The following is a 17,365-nucleotide window of genomic DNA, read 5'->3' on the forward strand; positions in this document are numbered from 1 at the left end:
TGTGTCCCTGTTCTTTGTATTTTTAATAATTACTCATCGTTGGCATATAGTAGGCACTCAAAGACTGTTTCATGAATAAACTAATGTATTTAGGAACAAAAAGATACTGAATAAAGTCAAAGATTGAAAACTAATTACTCATGCCATATTAAAAGGTCTACAACTAGGAATTGACAAATCTGTCACTCATGCCTTTAGGTGGAGAAACAACTTTTTCATTGCCTTACAGTGATGGTCCATATTAACCAATTAATTCTCATGTAGCCACCTAATTTTCTGATATCTTCACTTTGGTTGCATTCATTTTTTATCAAAGGTAATGCCTTTGCTAAGTATGAAAAATAGGTAACAAAAATTGAATCATAGAGCCTTTACTTTGTCAGGAGTACTTGGTTAGGATAATTAAATATATTTTTTTAATTTATAATTATTCATTTGAATCTTTAATTTTTAAAAGTTAAGTCTCTAGCTTTGGGGAGTATGTCTTATGTGTTTTTCTCTTGTAGTTAGCTACTTGCATAGTGTTTACTTATTAAGTAGTTTAGATGGCTTTAAAAAGTGTATTGTATTCTAAGACAGATAAATTAAATGATTTTATTGACTTCATAAAAACAGTTTATGTAATGAGATGCTAAAAAACTACTGCAGTAAGGTAAAGAAGTTATATTTTTTTATGAAAAGGGACTGGAATGTAATTCTTTAGCTACTGTGCTAGTCATAAATAAATTTATCAATGACACAATTACAATATAAAAGCAAATCTTAATGACCCTAAAAATACCTAAAATTTATTAATTATGATTGAAAAAGTGTTGATTAATTTTTCACCTTGGAATGTCAGCTGATCTGTAATGTTTTCCATTTGAAGTTCCCCTGTGAAATTCAATATAAGTAAATATTTTAAACATTGACATATTAACCAATCCAGAGCTTTAAAGGTGTCAGCCGAGCAACTTCATTAATAATTTTGAAGGAACAAAGAAGACTAACATCAATTACCAAAATGTGACCCCAAATGGAAGACTGTTTTCCAGAAGAACAGTACCTAATAGAACAAAAGAGAGAAAATATTCTGATGACAGTGTTAACAGTCGTCTATCCTAAATAATAAATGCCATTGCTAAAATCTCACTATAGTGATCTGAAAACTACAATTCTGTTCTTTCACCCTTGATTTTCTTTCTAATTTTTTTTTTGTGGGTGTGCAGGAGAAAGAGTTTACTTTTAATTTCTTTATTCCTAAAATGGGGATAATAATACCTACCTTATAGGGCTTAGTGAGGGCCGAAGATGATGAAGTGTAAGCACCCTGCAAATAATACTATAATAATATTTTTGTTGAAATTCCCAGACTATAACCCCTCCTTGCGGACAAGTTGTACTTACTGCATGGCTGTTGCACTCAACAAAGCGACATCTAGAAATTGCTTGCGGGAATTTGATAATACCAGCATTTGCTCTTGTTATGACTTTGCCCAATTTAGAAACAGGTGTCCTGGCCACAGCTTACTCGTGGCCATTGTTCTCTGGAATTGCTGTTAGCAATGTGATAAGCACATTAATATGAATTATCAAATCAAGATGACAATTACCAGAAGATAAGGTCTGCAATAGGGCGACCAACCATCCTGGTTTACCCTGACCTAAGTGATTTAAGGGATTCAGGATGTTCACTGCTAAAACCAGGAAAATTGGGGCACACTGAGGTGACTTGGTCATGCTATCACATTGGGATGACTTTGTTCTGTTTACTGTCATATATCCAGAGCTGTGAACATTGCCTGGCATTACGTAGATCGCTCAATTCATGTTCACTGTATGAATGATTGCATTCTAACATAAATATAATCTAATCAATTTTTGTACTTTTACCACTTACATTTTTTCTCTTTTCTAGTATTTTCTTCTTTCTATTTTATGTTTAGGACTTCAAAATATTAACAGCTGTACATACAGACAAATGTCCTATCCAAGGAAAATTTTACATGTTAAAATACAATCACATACCATTCTTTCAAGGCTCAACAAATGAGAAAACAGGTGAAAGCACATTCTAAGTCATAAGGCACACGGTTTTTATTTTCGAATTATCTTATGAATACCTAATGGTGTCCCACTAATTTCCAAGTGCCAAGTTTATTTCTGACATTAATCTGTGGCTTTTTGTTCTGTAACATCAGTACTTGCTCTGACTACTAAAATAGCTCTCAAATGACTATTACAAATAACTCTCAGGATTTATTAAAATGAATTTTATATAAGTTTAATGGTAATGTCAATAAATTAAAAGCATGTTGGCTAATAAATAAGATTTTTATCTCATTAGCGTAGGTTTTGGATGAACAATCTATAGATTTTGGCATTTGTCATTGAAAAAAGAAGTATGGTAACAAGTTTGTGTTCAGAAAATTACATATGTTATGTATATTATATAAATTATGTATAATCTATGTATATATTTTATAGCTTTCAAAGCATTATTCAATAAATTCCTTATTGTTTTCATTTTTCTTAGAGGTAGAGGTTATAGTAATCATAGTAAATATGTCAGATCTTTTAAGAGGAGTTCAAAGGTAAAAATAAAAACTGGCACCACTACTTCAATGCCTAGAAAACAATTTATTCGCCTATTTGACCTGCCCCCAATATTGTTAGGATTGAACTCCAGATTGTATAACTAAATGTTGTGCAGTAGTGACAGTTTCTTGGTTTATATTTCTTCTGCCAAATCTGAAAACATGGTAAGACATGGAAGCCATGGATTAAATATACATGTAATTAAGATATGTATTGGAAAATCAAAACACAAGTGAATCCATAAAGGTTGGCATTAATCATTTAAGTGACTTGTGTGCAAGATTCTTGAGAAAACGTCAGGTGAGACTATGTAGCTACATGATTTTTATGGTCAAAATTAACTAAAATTTGTTCTCTAGCAGTCCATGTATGTTGATAAATATCTTTACAAGCATGAGTTTGTCTGCTTGAGGGCTTCTGGAAATAGAAACTTTATTATCTCTCTTTCATTTTGTAGAACTTTTTATTTTTTTTTTAAACAGAACTATCCATGGACCTAGAAATCTGTTTCAACATTTGACTTTTGAGGAATTTTACAAATTTTGTTAAGGTTAATTTATTTTTCATAATGATTTCATTAGTAAAGAAACCCATAATTTCCCTAGTATTATAAATTATTTGATTTAAAAGTTTATAGTAGCTACCATAAAAAAGTATATATCATAAAATATATCATAACTACTCTCATGTATGATTCAATATATTTAGTTGGATTGAAGCTTCAGTTATTTCTCTAAGAGAACTATTCACTTTACAAAACTGGCAACTGTGCTTAACTAGCAATTTTTGAGTTCCACTTTATTTTTAACTCTCTTAATGTGAAACTAAGGTCTGAGAAAGAAGGAGATTCACTGTCACTCAGAAGCCATAATGATGCACAGACATAATAAATTTTAGAGATTCCCATAACAGGTTTCCATCATGATATCCTGGGGCTGAGTAGGGTGGATATTCTGTCAAGTTGTCAGGGTTAGAGACATAAATCAGAATGGATTCTGTAGCCAGTGTGGAGACCAGACCTTCTCCTTCAAACAACATCGCATCTTCTCTTTCATCCAGTAGAAAGCCATACTCACTACTTCTGCCAACCAGATAAAAACAGGTTTGATGCCATTTGGACAAGTTCAAGTTCGGCCACTTGGCATCGAATCTATAATAAAGTGTAGCATTAACAGACTAGAAAATGAAATTAAGATACTGGATCAACTATTAAAATATAAAGCTTCATGGTCTGGAGTTTCATAGGTCCTTGCTTTTTGTATTTTGCACAGGATATGTATGAGTGTCCCTGTTTACAACACGTAACAAAATTTATAAGACAAAGGAGTTTTCAATATCATGCGATCTTGTTAAAATATTTAATTCATTTATTGTCTGTCTTCTTTTTTTTTTCTTTTTATTTGCCTGGGCAAAAGCGAAGGAACAGCAGTTTTGCTTAGTGCTGCTAAACATTTGTTATAAAATTTAAAAACATAAATTTATATATAACTTGGATATATTTGTCAAATAATGTTAAAAAGTTTGAAATCTCAGAAGTTTTGTTGGAAGCACTTGAAGAAACAAAATGATATGAACTGGTGTGTAGTAAAAATGCTTCATTCAATCTAAATTTGGATATTAATTAATAATGCATTACCGGTAATTTTAGATTTCTTTCCCTCATAAAGCCAGATGTATCTTATTTGGTATCCTGATAGAGTATAGAAAGACAACTATGTCACAATTATTAGATGTTTTCTATTTAATTCAGAATTTTTAGGAATTCATATTTCTTCTTATGGAAAAAGAGAAACAACAAAAGGTAATGACTTTTTAAGGAAACTTTTTAGACTTATTTTATCTGAAGTAACTTTTGTACAGAAAACACATTCTAATAAAATGATGTGTGTATAGTCGGTGGGGTAAAGATGTTTTTGTAACAGATTTGACTCTGCGCTAGTATATTTTATGAGAAACATACAAAAGCCTACCTAGAAGGCTATGACTCCTCGCTCAGACATTCACATTAGGTCTGTGATATTTACTAATGTCGTTATTTTCAACTCATAGGCTGAATCGCTAACCAAAAAAATGAACATATCACTTAAAAGATTACTTCAGAGCACCACCTTGTATTTTCAAGCACTCATCTGACTCTTCTACTTACCTAAGTATCTTAAATATTATCCTAAAAGGATAAAAGATTGGCCCCTCCCCCCCCCCCCAGCCATGATCAACATTCACCTTGGATATGTTGTATACACTGGGGCATTCCACTTAGCATATTTTCATGTTTCAGTGCATCCTATTCCAAAAATGTCTTCATTTTCTTTCTCCCATTTAAATAAGCATTCCATTGTCATTATCTTCTAGCAGATCTATATTCAGAATTTCATAGTATGCAAGTCTCAAATAATATTCTGATTTTTAACTCTGATTATAAGGCCTCAGAGAAATCATGGACTAGTAACATCATCTTCCTCATAAAAGCATTGATCAATGTTCCAACATAAATAATCTATTTTAAGCTTTGAAAAAGATTTGATTCCAGAATATTCAGAATATTCTGAGGGGAAATAATTAGGCCATATCAGGGTGTATGTGTGTGAGCTGTACTAAATCCTTCTAGTACTTTGCCAATGCAAATATATGGACATGTTCAAAAAAATTTAGAAGATCGAGGTCATAGCCAGGTATAAGGGGTATAAGAGAAAGACTCCTAAATAGAAAAAAAAGTTGGAAAAATCTTTCTAAAGTATCCTTAATGTATCCCCAAAGCAAACTGCATACTTTAGTAGAAAAAATATATACACTAAAATTATCATTAGGTTACCTTGAAACAGTTAATTGTAAATGGCATATTTTTGGTGCATAAATATTTAAGAATACTACCACTTAGCTGCCTTTGGATAGATTAAAAAGAGTGATCAATATTGAATTGTGTTTTGCTACAAGGGTATACTAGATGTTTAACCAGTCACATCACAGTGTGTGATGGTCTCTATACATGAGTGCAGCTGCTATACTGCGGGGCTGAAATCCAAACACATTATACATCGTAAATACAGACACTGCTAATCGTAAACATTTACGATGAGTTTTAGCGCCCTTTAAACAATACATTCCTAGCACTTCACCCTTTAACCCCAATATCTGCAATGATGATCTTTTGTCAAAAGCATTTCTAAATTAGCTGTGAAAGTCAAGTTTTGCTTAACTGACCTTTTATCTATATATCTATATATAGATATGTATGTATATTTATATTTCTAAAATGTATTCATTAGGGCAACTATAATTTCTCATGGCATGAGATTGTATGCTTTGGTTCCTTAACTAAATTTTTTAGTTCGAGTTCATCTCTGATTCTATTTCTTAAAATTTATCTAACTGTTCAACCACCTTTCGCGGTCAAGGGGAATTGTGTGCTGGATCTAACTCCAAAATAATTATAAATTCAAGATGAAAAAGGTTTAGAGTCAGCAGAGATGGGGCTCAGTAAGCACAAACCAAGTAGAGAAGGCAGGATTCTTCCCCAACCTCGATTTATACCATTCTTTGTACTCATACATGCTTGATATTCCTTGGTGGGTTTCTTGTTTGTTTGTTTGTTTGTGATTTGCAGCTTGGGAATATACTAAGTACATTCGATACTGAATAACTTAACAAATGACAGCCAATATGTGTTTTTCCTTTTCTCCAATCTTCAGTGCAGTAAAAGAAAATGTGAATCATGTTCTTAACAAGAAACATGAGGGAGGAAAAAGCCACTAGAGAATTGGTAATAAAAAAACAGAGGCAAGACCCTTGTGTGATCTCATTCATTTGCCATCCCTTCTTTCCAGTTCTCTGACCTACTTTGCTAGTAATGATCTGTTTTTCAAACCTGGAGATCACAAAACTATGGTGTGAGGTCCAGCTTGCAGAGTTATGTGTGAGTATCTAACCAGCTCATTCATTAGGAACTGAAGTTTATTCTAGCTTGGTCAACCATTGTTTCACCAACGAGGTGGCAGGTTTCAGGGTCAGTAATAAGAGGTACATATTTTTACTTTGCTTCTCATAGATAAAAACAGAAGTCACACACATACCACATCAAAAGATTAGAAGATTACCAACATGTCAATAACCAGCAAGTTATTTTTTTACTTGGAAGCCTGAGTATATTCTCAGACTTAAAATTTGTTTGAGTACCTTCAAGTATCTTTAGTGAATTACCACTGTCTTAGCATTGCTGTTCATAGCAAGTTCCTTCCTTATTCATACTTCTTTAAGCTCTGCAATCTGTATTTGGAAGACGAGAGTAAGCTCTTCCAGAAAGATGAAGAAACCATGAATCAAGGAGATTTCTGTAATAACAGTAACCTGATATTTTGGAATTCCAGGGTCAGAATTTGCAATCTTCTACAGAACAGTAAAATTAGAGCTGGTCCCTGATAATAAACTGATATTTCTTTAATCATATATCATATGAATCATGAGCAATTCATGGAGGAGCAGGAACCAGGTCAGTTGTGTACCCCCACTAAAATGCATGGTAAGTCTTTAATAATTGTTGTTGAATAGAACTGAATTTGCTGACATTCAGCAACAAAATGACTTTTCAACTTGGATGATCTAGAATACCTTCACATTCTGAGTTGACACTAGCCAGTAGAATTTTACAAGATAGTGAATAAATTGTACTGAAACTTTCTTCCAAGTGGAATTGAATTAATTCACAAAATCATAATGTTTTAATCTGAGCAGTCTACAAAGAATGACCCAATGAGAGGGATAAAAGACCACAGCATCCCTGAATATATAGATCCAAAACTCAAGTTAACTAATGAAACAGGACCCAATAGAGACTGATGCTGTGACTGAAGAATATAGTAGTGTTTTCTTTCTTAAAAAGTAGGAAATCAAATTACCTTCAAGTTTCTCAGATTTGAGCCATACTACAAATGAGTTGTGCCCAGGTACAGAAAAACCAACAATATTTTATTTATAATCTTATTTTTAGCTTTTGAACTACAAATTCTGGTTCTAGAGTTGTTTAAAAGATCATGGGTTTTATAGATGCTCATATGTAAATTAATCTGTTGTTTGCTTTTTTTTTTCCTTTTTCATTAAATGGTCCTCCTCATAAATACAGAACAGGTCATTACATGAAAAATATAAGATCTTGCATTTTTTTCCTCATTCTCTCTTAAAAATCTATTTCTAATATTGCATTCCCCATTGGACTACTTCATAAGGACATGAGGGGGGAAAATAAAAGAGGAAAAAAAAGAAAGACAAAATAGACTGGATCTCACCACTAGAATTCACCATAAAAATCTCAAAGTGTAACAGAATTCTTACAAAATTACCTAGACCAGTTTCTTAGGGAATTGAGATCTCCTATGAAAAATATGGCAATCAGGGTAGGCAGGGACGAGATGTGGGAAAATAGTAAATAAGTGCAGCAAAAACAGGTTCTGAGGAATACACATAATTTTTTCTGCTTTAGATCACAATAGAATTTTTAATAAATAAATTTCTTTTCTTTTTTGTTTTTTTTTTGTAAAGACACTTTTTTGAAACAGTAGATTTAGCCCAGTCATTTATGTCATTTTTAATAAACTGTCTTTTTGTTTGTTTGTTTTGTGTAACTCTGTAAATGTTTTAGATTTGAGTCTCTTGTACATTGTCTTTAGAGTTCATTCGGATCAATAACGGTTCATGCACTGAACTGTGTATTGAATTTATTGTGTTAACTGTTGTTGTGTGGTTGAAGGGAGATTTGTAAGAGTTATAGTGATTGAGGTGCTCATGCTCAATAGCAGGCATGGGCAGGTGGCTTTCCATGGGTGTGTCTCCTGTAATCTCATCATCTACATTAATGATTTCAACAGTCCTAGTTGGGGCGTGATGGTTTTGCCTATGGTGCTGCTTCCTCATCTTGTAGAAAATGACCAGCATCACTGCAGCCATAAGTGTGATGGCCACAAAACAGCCAATGATGATTTTGGTAGTCTTCATGACCTCATCGATTCCTGGGATCCCACTGTTTATGTCAGTCACTGGGATGGTGAATGTTTTTTCTGTCGACCTTGTGCTCTGTGGCGTGAGAGAGGTGGTCACATTGGTGGTTTCCCAGTCAATCACCGGAGTGGGACCCACATTGTTATCTGTGGTCCGTGCCTCATCCTGAGAAGGTTCCATAGTCTCTACCGTAACAGTTGAAAAGTAAGTGAAGGGAGTAGTAGTTGCTGCAGTAACATTCAGAGTGGCCGAAGCAGTGGTATTTCCAACAGAATTACTCACCATACATGTGTACATGCCTGTATCTTGCACAGTTACATTCGTGAAATTTAACGTGCCATCGCTGAGCACAGCTATCCTCACTTTGTATGCCCCATGTGTCATGACTGTTCCATTCGGAGTAATCCAAGACACAGAAGTCAGGGACGTGGAGGCGCGGCATTTCAGCTCAGCCGCCATGCCTTCAGTGACATTGAGGTCTGCAGGAGGCTCCACAATCACAGGAGCGTAGCATGTGAAATAATTCTGGTCGAGCTCCCCGATGTACCTCCCTTTCAGATTGGGAGGTGTGTTACATCGAGCACAACAAGCTGTGTTGGAGGGGGCCATGTCTTTTATCCACCAGCTGAGCCACAGTATATCACAGTTACAGTTCCAAGGGTTGTGATGCAGGTGTATCCGCTCTAAATGATGCAAGGGTGTGAACAGGTCATGAGGCAGTAATGTTAGATTGTTGTGTGCCAGGTTGATCTCCACCAGTGACTGAAGGTTATCAAAGGCATTCCGTTCAATCACTTGAATCTGGGACTGTATCATCCACAGTTTTTGAAGGTGCATCAACCCCTGGAAAGAGCCGGGCCTAATGGCGGACAAATGATTGCCAGAAAGATCCAGCTCATCTAGTTTTATGAGTGGCGTGAGGTTAGGAATTTCCCGGAGGTTGCACATGGCAAGGTTCAAATACCTCAAATTGGACAAACCTTCAAAGGCACCTTCTGAGATGTATGAAAGCCTTTTCAATTCCCCTAAGTCTAGCCGACGCAAAGAAGGGATTCTATTAAAAGCATAAGAAGGGATGCTTTCAATGGGGTTGTTTCGCAACCAGAGCTCCTTCAGTTTAGACAAATATACAAAAGCTCCATTCGGGATGGTAGTAAGACGATTGTCGAAGAGTTCCAGAGTGTTGAGGTTCGCCAGACCATTGAAGGCCCCAATTTCAATTGTTCTAATGTGATTCCTACTCAACTGAAGGATTTCCAGGTGCCTCAAGTGCTTGAAGCTGTTCACTTTGATGATCTGGATTTGGTTCTCATGGAGGTTCAGCAGCCGAGTGTTGGTGGAAATGCCATCTGGAACCTCACGCAGGTTTTTCCGAACGCAAATCACCTTGCTGAACTGGTTGCTGCAGGAGCAGACGGAAGGGCAGGTTTGAGCCCGCACCAGACCAGCCACCACAAGAAGTTGAAGAGCCAGCAGCACCACAAGCAGGGGGTCGAATAGGGCCCTGTTAAACCTAGGACCTATCATTATCTGCTGTGGATGTAAGGTCATCTTGTTCAACATTCATAATTTATCTGGTGTTGGTCCTTCTGGAGTTCAAATAGTCTGCAATACAGTAAGAACAACAACAACAAAAGAGTATTAGATCTCCTCCAATATATCTTTCTGGAACAACATCAGTGGTACAGTGTATCAAGCTAAAGCCATCATTTCTCAGACCGAGAAACAACAAATCTAACGGCCCGCATTGAATGATGTGTCTCATATTTTTAGAAAAAATGTTTCTGTACTTCAAATTAGCAGCCATTCCACAATTCATATTCCATCAAATGTGCAATCACAGCGAAATGGAAGAATGAGGTGCAGGCCCTTAATATAGTATTAATTAATCAAGTGTAATCCAAATGCATGAAGACATGTGAGATATACCTCGCCGTTAGATTCTGTGTTCAGAACAGATTGAAAGAGTTCAGAAAATAGAATCTGGGGGGCTATACCTAACAAATTAAAAGAGCGCTTGCAAAATCAGTAATAGCTGGCATTTTATTTGGAGTTATTCTATGTGCTTGGGCACCATGGTCTACAGACTCCACAAACATTCCTATCCAGGAATGGCTAATATTTTGCAGGGGCCCAGTGTAAAATGAAACCGTGGTAAACCTTGTTAATAATTATTAAGAATTGCAAATCAGTAACAACAGACCATTAAGCCAAGTGTGGGCCCTTCTGAGAATGGGGCCTTTTGTAACCGCACAGTTTGCAGGCCCTGATTCTTTTTAATCTTTACAGCACTCCTCCAAGGTAGCAACCATTATACTCTGCATTTTCTAAATAAAGAAATTTATCATAGAAGTAATATGCATGAAGTCATATGGTTAGTAAGTATAGAAGCAGGTCTCATCTGATTGGTCCAGGAGCGCAGGATCTCAAATACTCTGCAAAAAGGTTTCTGTGAGAACAAGGACCAAAAAAAAAAAAAAATATTTTTTCATAATTAATTTCTTAAAAATACCTTTCCTTTGGGGTCACCTCAGCTGTAAACACTGGCAACTTAACTTATGGTACCTGTGAAGATACACTGAAATAGTGACATGCACAAATATATGTAACTGTCAAGATATTCTCATATACAAAAACTCATTATAATATAGTCAATTGTTACCTATAGGCAGACATAGCACAAATTAAATCATTTCCAATGAAACATAATATTTTTTTACAAACAAAGATTTTGGTATAAGAGGACTTATATGTTGTATCTCTACCCTTACTGATTTTAAGAGAAATAGAATAACTCGCTTTCTGCAATTCTCCCAAATCAAGGAGACATTCCAAAGGAGCTTGTATCACCCAGCGTATGCGCCACTCCACCAGCTTATCACGGATTGGGCACCTGTATAATGACTTTCCCCAAATCTCTCATCTCAATACACAGTGCCTCTTCTAGGAATCTCTTGGAAAGAAAAATAAAGGGGGGACGAAGGAAAGCTGACCACATTCCAATTCAAAAAGCCACTAATTTAGTATTTATCATCTCACCTTGGAGAAGTTACTTACCCTTTCCATGGCTCAATCTCCTCACTTGCAAAATGAAATGATAATATTACATGTCCCTTTGTGTTATTGTGAGGTCAAAATTAGTTAATGCAGATAAAGGGCATAGAACAATGCCTCCCACATTGAAGCACTCAATAAATGTCAGACGTTGTTCTATTATTATTATTATTGTTATTATTACTGTTTGTTGTTGCTCTTAGCCAGAAATTTTACTAAGTACTGGGCATATAAAGTAGAAGAATATAAACATTATCTCTGAGCAAATTGCAATGCAAAAGGTGAAACAGACAGTCAAACAGATTAAGTGCAATAATGTATAAACATGCTGTTCTTGAGACTAGGCCACCATTGGCACAAGGGCACTGATGTCAGAGGAACTCAGTCTGTGCTGGTAAATCAGGCGACTTTCAAGGAGAAGTGTTGCCTGATCTCTGTTTTGTAGTAGAAGTTGGTAAAGAAAAAAAAAGAAGAGAAATTCAGGCAGAGGTAGCACCCTAAGTCAAGTGAAGGACACATGAAAGATGCTAGTCCAGGGGACAGTGAAAAGTCCCCTGTGACAGAAGAGTGGAAAGCTCGGGGAAGAGGATGGGAAAGAACTGGGATGAGATCAGGTCCAGCTGTCAAGAGTTCTGTCAATCTAGAAATCACTGTTATATCCTGCAGGTGGCACGGTTTGTTTTAGAATGGAATACTATTCACCAGCTTTATTTTTAAGAATGATAATATTGGACTAATATGGGAGAGAAAAAAGCTTTGGAAGAAACTAGTACCAAGGAGAAACAATTCTCCCGTGGTTCCAAGTGAGCCTTGGAGAGAAGTCAATGCCAGAAGTAGGTTCAGTTTTTCTGCCACTACTTCTATGCCCACCATCCCAGAGCCTGAGGCAAAAAGGTCTGGCTCTTCTTTAGGACATAATTCTTCTGCTAATGGTGAGGTTCTCGATGTAAATTAGCATTCGTAAACAACTACAGTCTCAAACAGTACACAAGATGGAGTTGAGGCTCTCCTCCAAAAAAAAAAAAAAAAAAAGGAGATTCCTTACTCACAAAAGGTTTCTGTCATCAACAATCCTTAAACCTATTTCCACAAAACCAGGTGAAGGTTAAAGTCATAGATTGTTTTCTGGCTTCAGAGGCTTTTTTTCATCTTCTCTATGGCAGTAAAGAAACTTGACTAATAGGTTCTGAGTTTCTATTTCTTGTTCTGGACTTCCCCGTCAGACTAATGTGCTTTCTTTCTCAGGGCTATTGTGGCTCAAGGCTGACTTGTCACACCGTCCAGTACTAGGATCATTTGTCCCTAGCCTGTGAACTCTGTGAGTGAGGACAGAGACCATGTCTGATGGTCTCTTCTCAGCCTACTGCCAACATAGTAACTGGCCTGCTATAGAAACTAAATAAAATGGTTGCTGAAAATGTGCAAAACTGTGACTATCTAATGACAATTCCTTGCATAGTGTAGTGAGTTGTACAAAAGTATTACTCATGCCCACAAGCAAACCTTTCATACTCAAACCAACCAATCTGATGCCCATATCCTAACCATATCCTTTATTGGGTTCTCATGGCGCTTTTACACTCTGGCACTATCCCTCTGCCCTCATCATCCTAGGGCTAGAGACCAGGCAATTAGGGACAAACCTTATGTCCGGCAGCCACTGAAATTATTCATACTAGTCAATCCTAAGTCTGTTTACCTGACTCTCACTCAAAAAGAAACACAATAAAGGCTCTTGCTTACATTTTCCCCTTGATCCTTCTACCTCCTGACCAACCTGGGTGCTTCTCCATGTGGCCCCTGTGTGGTATGGCATGCCCCCTCCTCCTGGGAACTGTGAGTGAAAAAAATATCTTTTTAATGGCAACTGTCTCCTGATCTGCTGGTCTCACCATACCTGAATAAAATAAAATCTGCGCTTTAAAATAACTAATTGCTAAATAGCAGACTCTAATCATCAATGAATACTTTGATGTCTTTATAGGTGATAATGTAGTTTGGTAGGCTTCATATCCTGAGTTAGAGCCTTTGTTGTAAATTTAAACGCAACCTTAAAAACCCTCTCAGGTTTCCATTTTAAATAGAATGCTATGTAAATGTCCACTGATTGTGACCATCGAAAATTTTCATTTGTGTGTCTTGACGCAGTTTTACATATATTGCTCTCCCGCCGAACACATACTTCTTAAGGTAATTGAGAATTTGAAAAAAGAAGAATAGCACATAAAATCTCTGATACATTAACTGATTGACATTTTTAGGATTGGGGTCCCAGGATCCTGCCTCTCCATTCCTCTTCCTACCTCCTACCCCATGATCCTCTGAATCTCAGGGTTTCTGGGAACACAGGTTGAAATAACTGGTTGAGAAGCGAAGATAAGTCCTTACTCTTCTATTTGCTACCTTTTTCCTCTTTAAAATATGAAACAACAGAGACAGCCATGTCCAGTGGCCAAGAGAGAAAGCCCAGCTGTAAGACTTCCTGATTTCATGTGCCTGCTTGAATCTCCATGACCTAGCCATTGAGAAAGTTACTTCACCTCTCTTTACTCCAATTCCCTCATCTGTTAAAGGGGAATAGCCCTGTTATCTACCCAAAAGGCCTCCGTTAGGGCTATCACTTAATATATGTAATGTTACTGGCTCATAATAAGCAATATATAATACTATAAGAAGTAGTTAATATGTATTAAAAATATAATGATAAGACACTCAATTTCTTCCTCTGATATAAGATAGGAATTATAATAATATCTGTATTCAAAGTTGTGGTAAGGCTTAACTGGTATGATCAGAAACATACCATCAGTAAAACATATGCAAACATGATACATTGCTATTAATTGTAGAGTATACATGTCTCTCTCCATTTTCAATCCCCAGGCTCTTCTATTTTCTACTTCTTGCTTACTTCAAGGTCTTTTTTGCTATTACAATTAATGAGGTTTCCCATAAATCAGTCATAAGTAACGATTTATGAATTATAACTGGTTCAAAGCTGATTTATAACCTACAGCAAATAATGCTTGGTACATGTACTGAATTGAATAAACTACTATCAACAAAAGGTTTTCTACTTTAAAATCTAAATTATGTTACTTTACATCAAAAGCCACGTTTCAACATCTCTTTCATAAGATGTTTTTATCACATCAAAAGGAAATCAATTTAAAGGTATGCACTATTACGATGTCATCTGACAGCAATTATTTACAAATGGATTTGTGTGGGTTTTGAATTAAACTATAATACTTTTAGCCTTGTCCCAGAGGATATCTTGACTTTGTCAACAGACTTTTCTGTCCCTACCCATGCTCCAGTGCACTGAGAGATACAGAAGAAACTAAGCATGAGAGAATAGCTAATGGGGATGATTTATTTAGCACAGTATCATTGCTAACTCAGCATAAATTGTGTATAGATATTTGAACTAGTCTAGAAGTGAGGTGGGAGAAAGATAAATTTGAACACAACCACCCATCCTGCTACCCCAAGTGACACATACACTCACATTCATATATAATAGCAACAAAATTCCCTAAACACTGAGAACCAAAAACATTTACCCCACATTCAGCCTGGATACAGAGACCTCCAAACCTACCTTACCACTGACATCAACATGGCTTTCGTCTTCCACTCTCTTTATTAGCATCTCTACTCTCTTCTGGGACTCACCTGCCAAGCAAATGATTTGTTTCATTGCCTTATAGGCACTTACCCAAAGATCCATTATCTCTGTCATGGAAAGCATTAATGAAAGTCTGTGCTCTAAGATTCTTTGAATCTGTCACTTCACCTTGATATTTTCACCAATCCTGGACTGCTGTATCCTGATTCTTCAGCAATCCTAAATAAGTTCCCACACTGAAAAATCTTCCTAAAAATCAAACTTCCAACTCACAGTAAATTCTGTTCTAATGTTCACAGACACTCCCAAACCTTTGTGAGGCAGTATTCCCACTTATCACAGTAAGCAGTAAACTCAGCACTGTCTTATCAACATGTTGTATTGGTGATATTTATTTTGAGAGTCATCTTTTAACAACACTAAGGTGGGTTATTTATTTAAAATGTGCTTGAACCTCAGTCTCTCTCCCTTCCACCCCTATCTTTCTCCACAACTGTTGCCTAATTGACATCCTGCTCCCTTACTCTTTCTCAAGAAAACCTTGTTCAAGGAAATTCATTCTCATCTTCAAAAAATTCACAAAACTATATCACTTGCTTTGGGAGAGACTGACCCAGCACTGATGGGCAAATAGAATTTAGTTTAAGCTAGGACTAGGCAAACTTTTTCTATAAAGGGATACATAGTAAATATTCAGTCTTTGTAGGCCATATGGTCTCTTTTTGCAATTACTTAACTGTCATTATAGCTTGAAAGTGGCTATAGACAAAAGGTAAATGAATGAGTATGGCTATGTTCCAGGTAAACTATTTATGGACACTGAAATTTGAAATACAACATTTGAATTTCATAATTTCACAGGTCTCAAAATACTTTAGAAATTTTTTTGAAATATTCAAAAATCCAAACACATTCTTAGCTTACAAGGAATATGAAAACAGGTGGTGGGATAACCTTTGGACTCCAGTTTGCTGAACTCTAGTCTAAATCAATGTTGGCCGGCAGAGACTGATTAGGTCTGGACATGTGACACAATTTGACCAATGAGACGTGAGAGTTCAAGTAAACTTTTTTTCTCCCACAAATAAGAAGAAAAACATGGAGAAGAAGCAGTTCTTTATTCTGTTTCTGGACATCCTTGTGAGTACGAGATCCCTAGAGTTGTGGCGGCCATCTTGTGGCCAAGAGAGGAGGCTAACTGAGGACGAAGCCGAAATGCCAAGGAAGGAAAATGGACAGAGGGAAAGAATTTGCATTACTGATATTGTGATAAGCAGATGAATTAATGAATCCTGAAAGTGTCCTTTCTCTGTATTTTTTTATTATGTAATATAATCGATTCCTTACCATATAAAAAATTTTATTTTTCTGGTTACTAACAGTCAAATCTATCTTGATACTGTCACATTCATTTACTTCTCTCCCTCTTTCCTTTTTTTCTCCCTCTCCTCATCTCTTTCTCTTGCTATCTTCCTCTTCCCTTAACTAATAGCAAAACAAAGACAAATAAGACAGTAAAAAATTTCTGATTTCTTATACCATTATAAATCTGAGACCTACCAAAGGAAAAAGTGATTTGCTTTTAAGAAAGGAGGTAAGGCTTATCCCCATAATGCTAAGAAGGCTTTCTGCTGTAATCATTTCTGTGGATAGCTCTTTAAATTTTAAAAAATGCTACAATACACAGGAAAAGGAAAAACAACAAATTAAATAATACCTCTCCAAATCAAATTTATCACACAAATATTTCCTAATTTAGTTCATTTTTTCTCATTTCAAACCCAATTTTGCAAATCTCTTGTGCTTTCTCCACCCTTTATGCAGAATACAAGGTTCTGCAGATTATCAGAGAAAATAACATTTTTGTAAACATGCTTAGGGCTGACCCTCTAGGCAAATGTAATGGAAATGATAGAACATTTAAATGGCTATAACCCAGGAACTCAATTGTCAAGTCAAAAGGAGGATCTTTGGCTAAATACATTGACCAATGTTTCTAGAAAATTTTGAGATTTTAAGAAATTGAGATTTAGAAAAAAACAGAAAACAAAGCAAAACACCCAGGTCTGCATTTTCCTTTTTCTTTAGAGATTTATGTGGCTTATAGTAAAAGAA

The 17,365-nt window shown here is 35.9% G+C and overlaps 1 protein-coding gene across 3 annotated transcripts in view; it reads right to left on the bottom strand.

Moving 5' to 3' along the window:
- Positions 1-4,806: 4,806 nt before the first annotated feature.
- LRRC4C (leucine rich repeat containing 4C) overlaps positions 4,807-17,365 on the bottom strand; it is a 983,333-nt gene continuing 970,774 nt past the window's right edge. For all 3 annotated transcript variants that reach the window (XM_036221416.1, XM_036221415.1, XM_016123218.2), the window contains one exon: positions 4,807-10,170. In XM_036221416.1, coding sequence (XP_036077309.1) covers positions 8,206-10,128 — 1,923 coding nt within the window. In that variant the 5' untranslated portion in view covers positions 10,129-10,170 and the 3' untranslated portion in view covers positions 4,807-8,205. The remainder of the gene's footprint in view (positions 10,171-17,365) is intronic.

This window comes from Rousettus aegyptiacus, unplaced genomic scaffold (assembly GCF_014176215.1).
Source record: "Rousettus aegyptiacus isolate mRouAeg1 unplaced genomic scaffold, mRouAeg1.p scaffold_m13_p_5, whole genome shotgun sequence".
In the NCBI taxonomy this organism is placed as follows: Eukaryota; Metazoa; Chordata; class Mammalia; order Chiroptera; family Pteropodidae; genus Rousettus; species Rousettus aegyptiacus.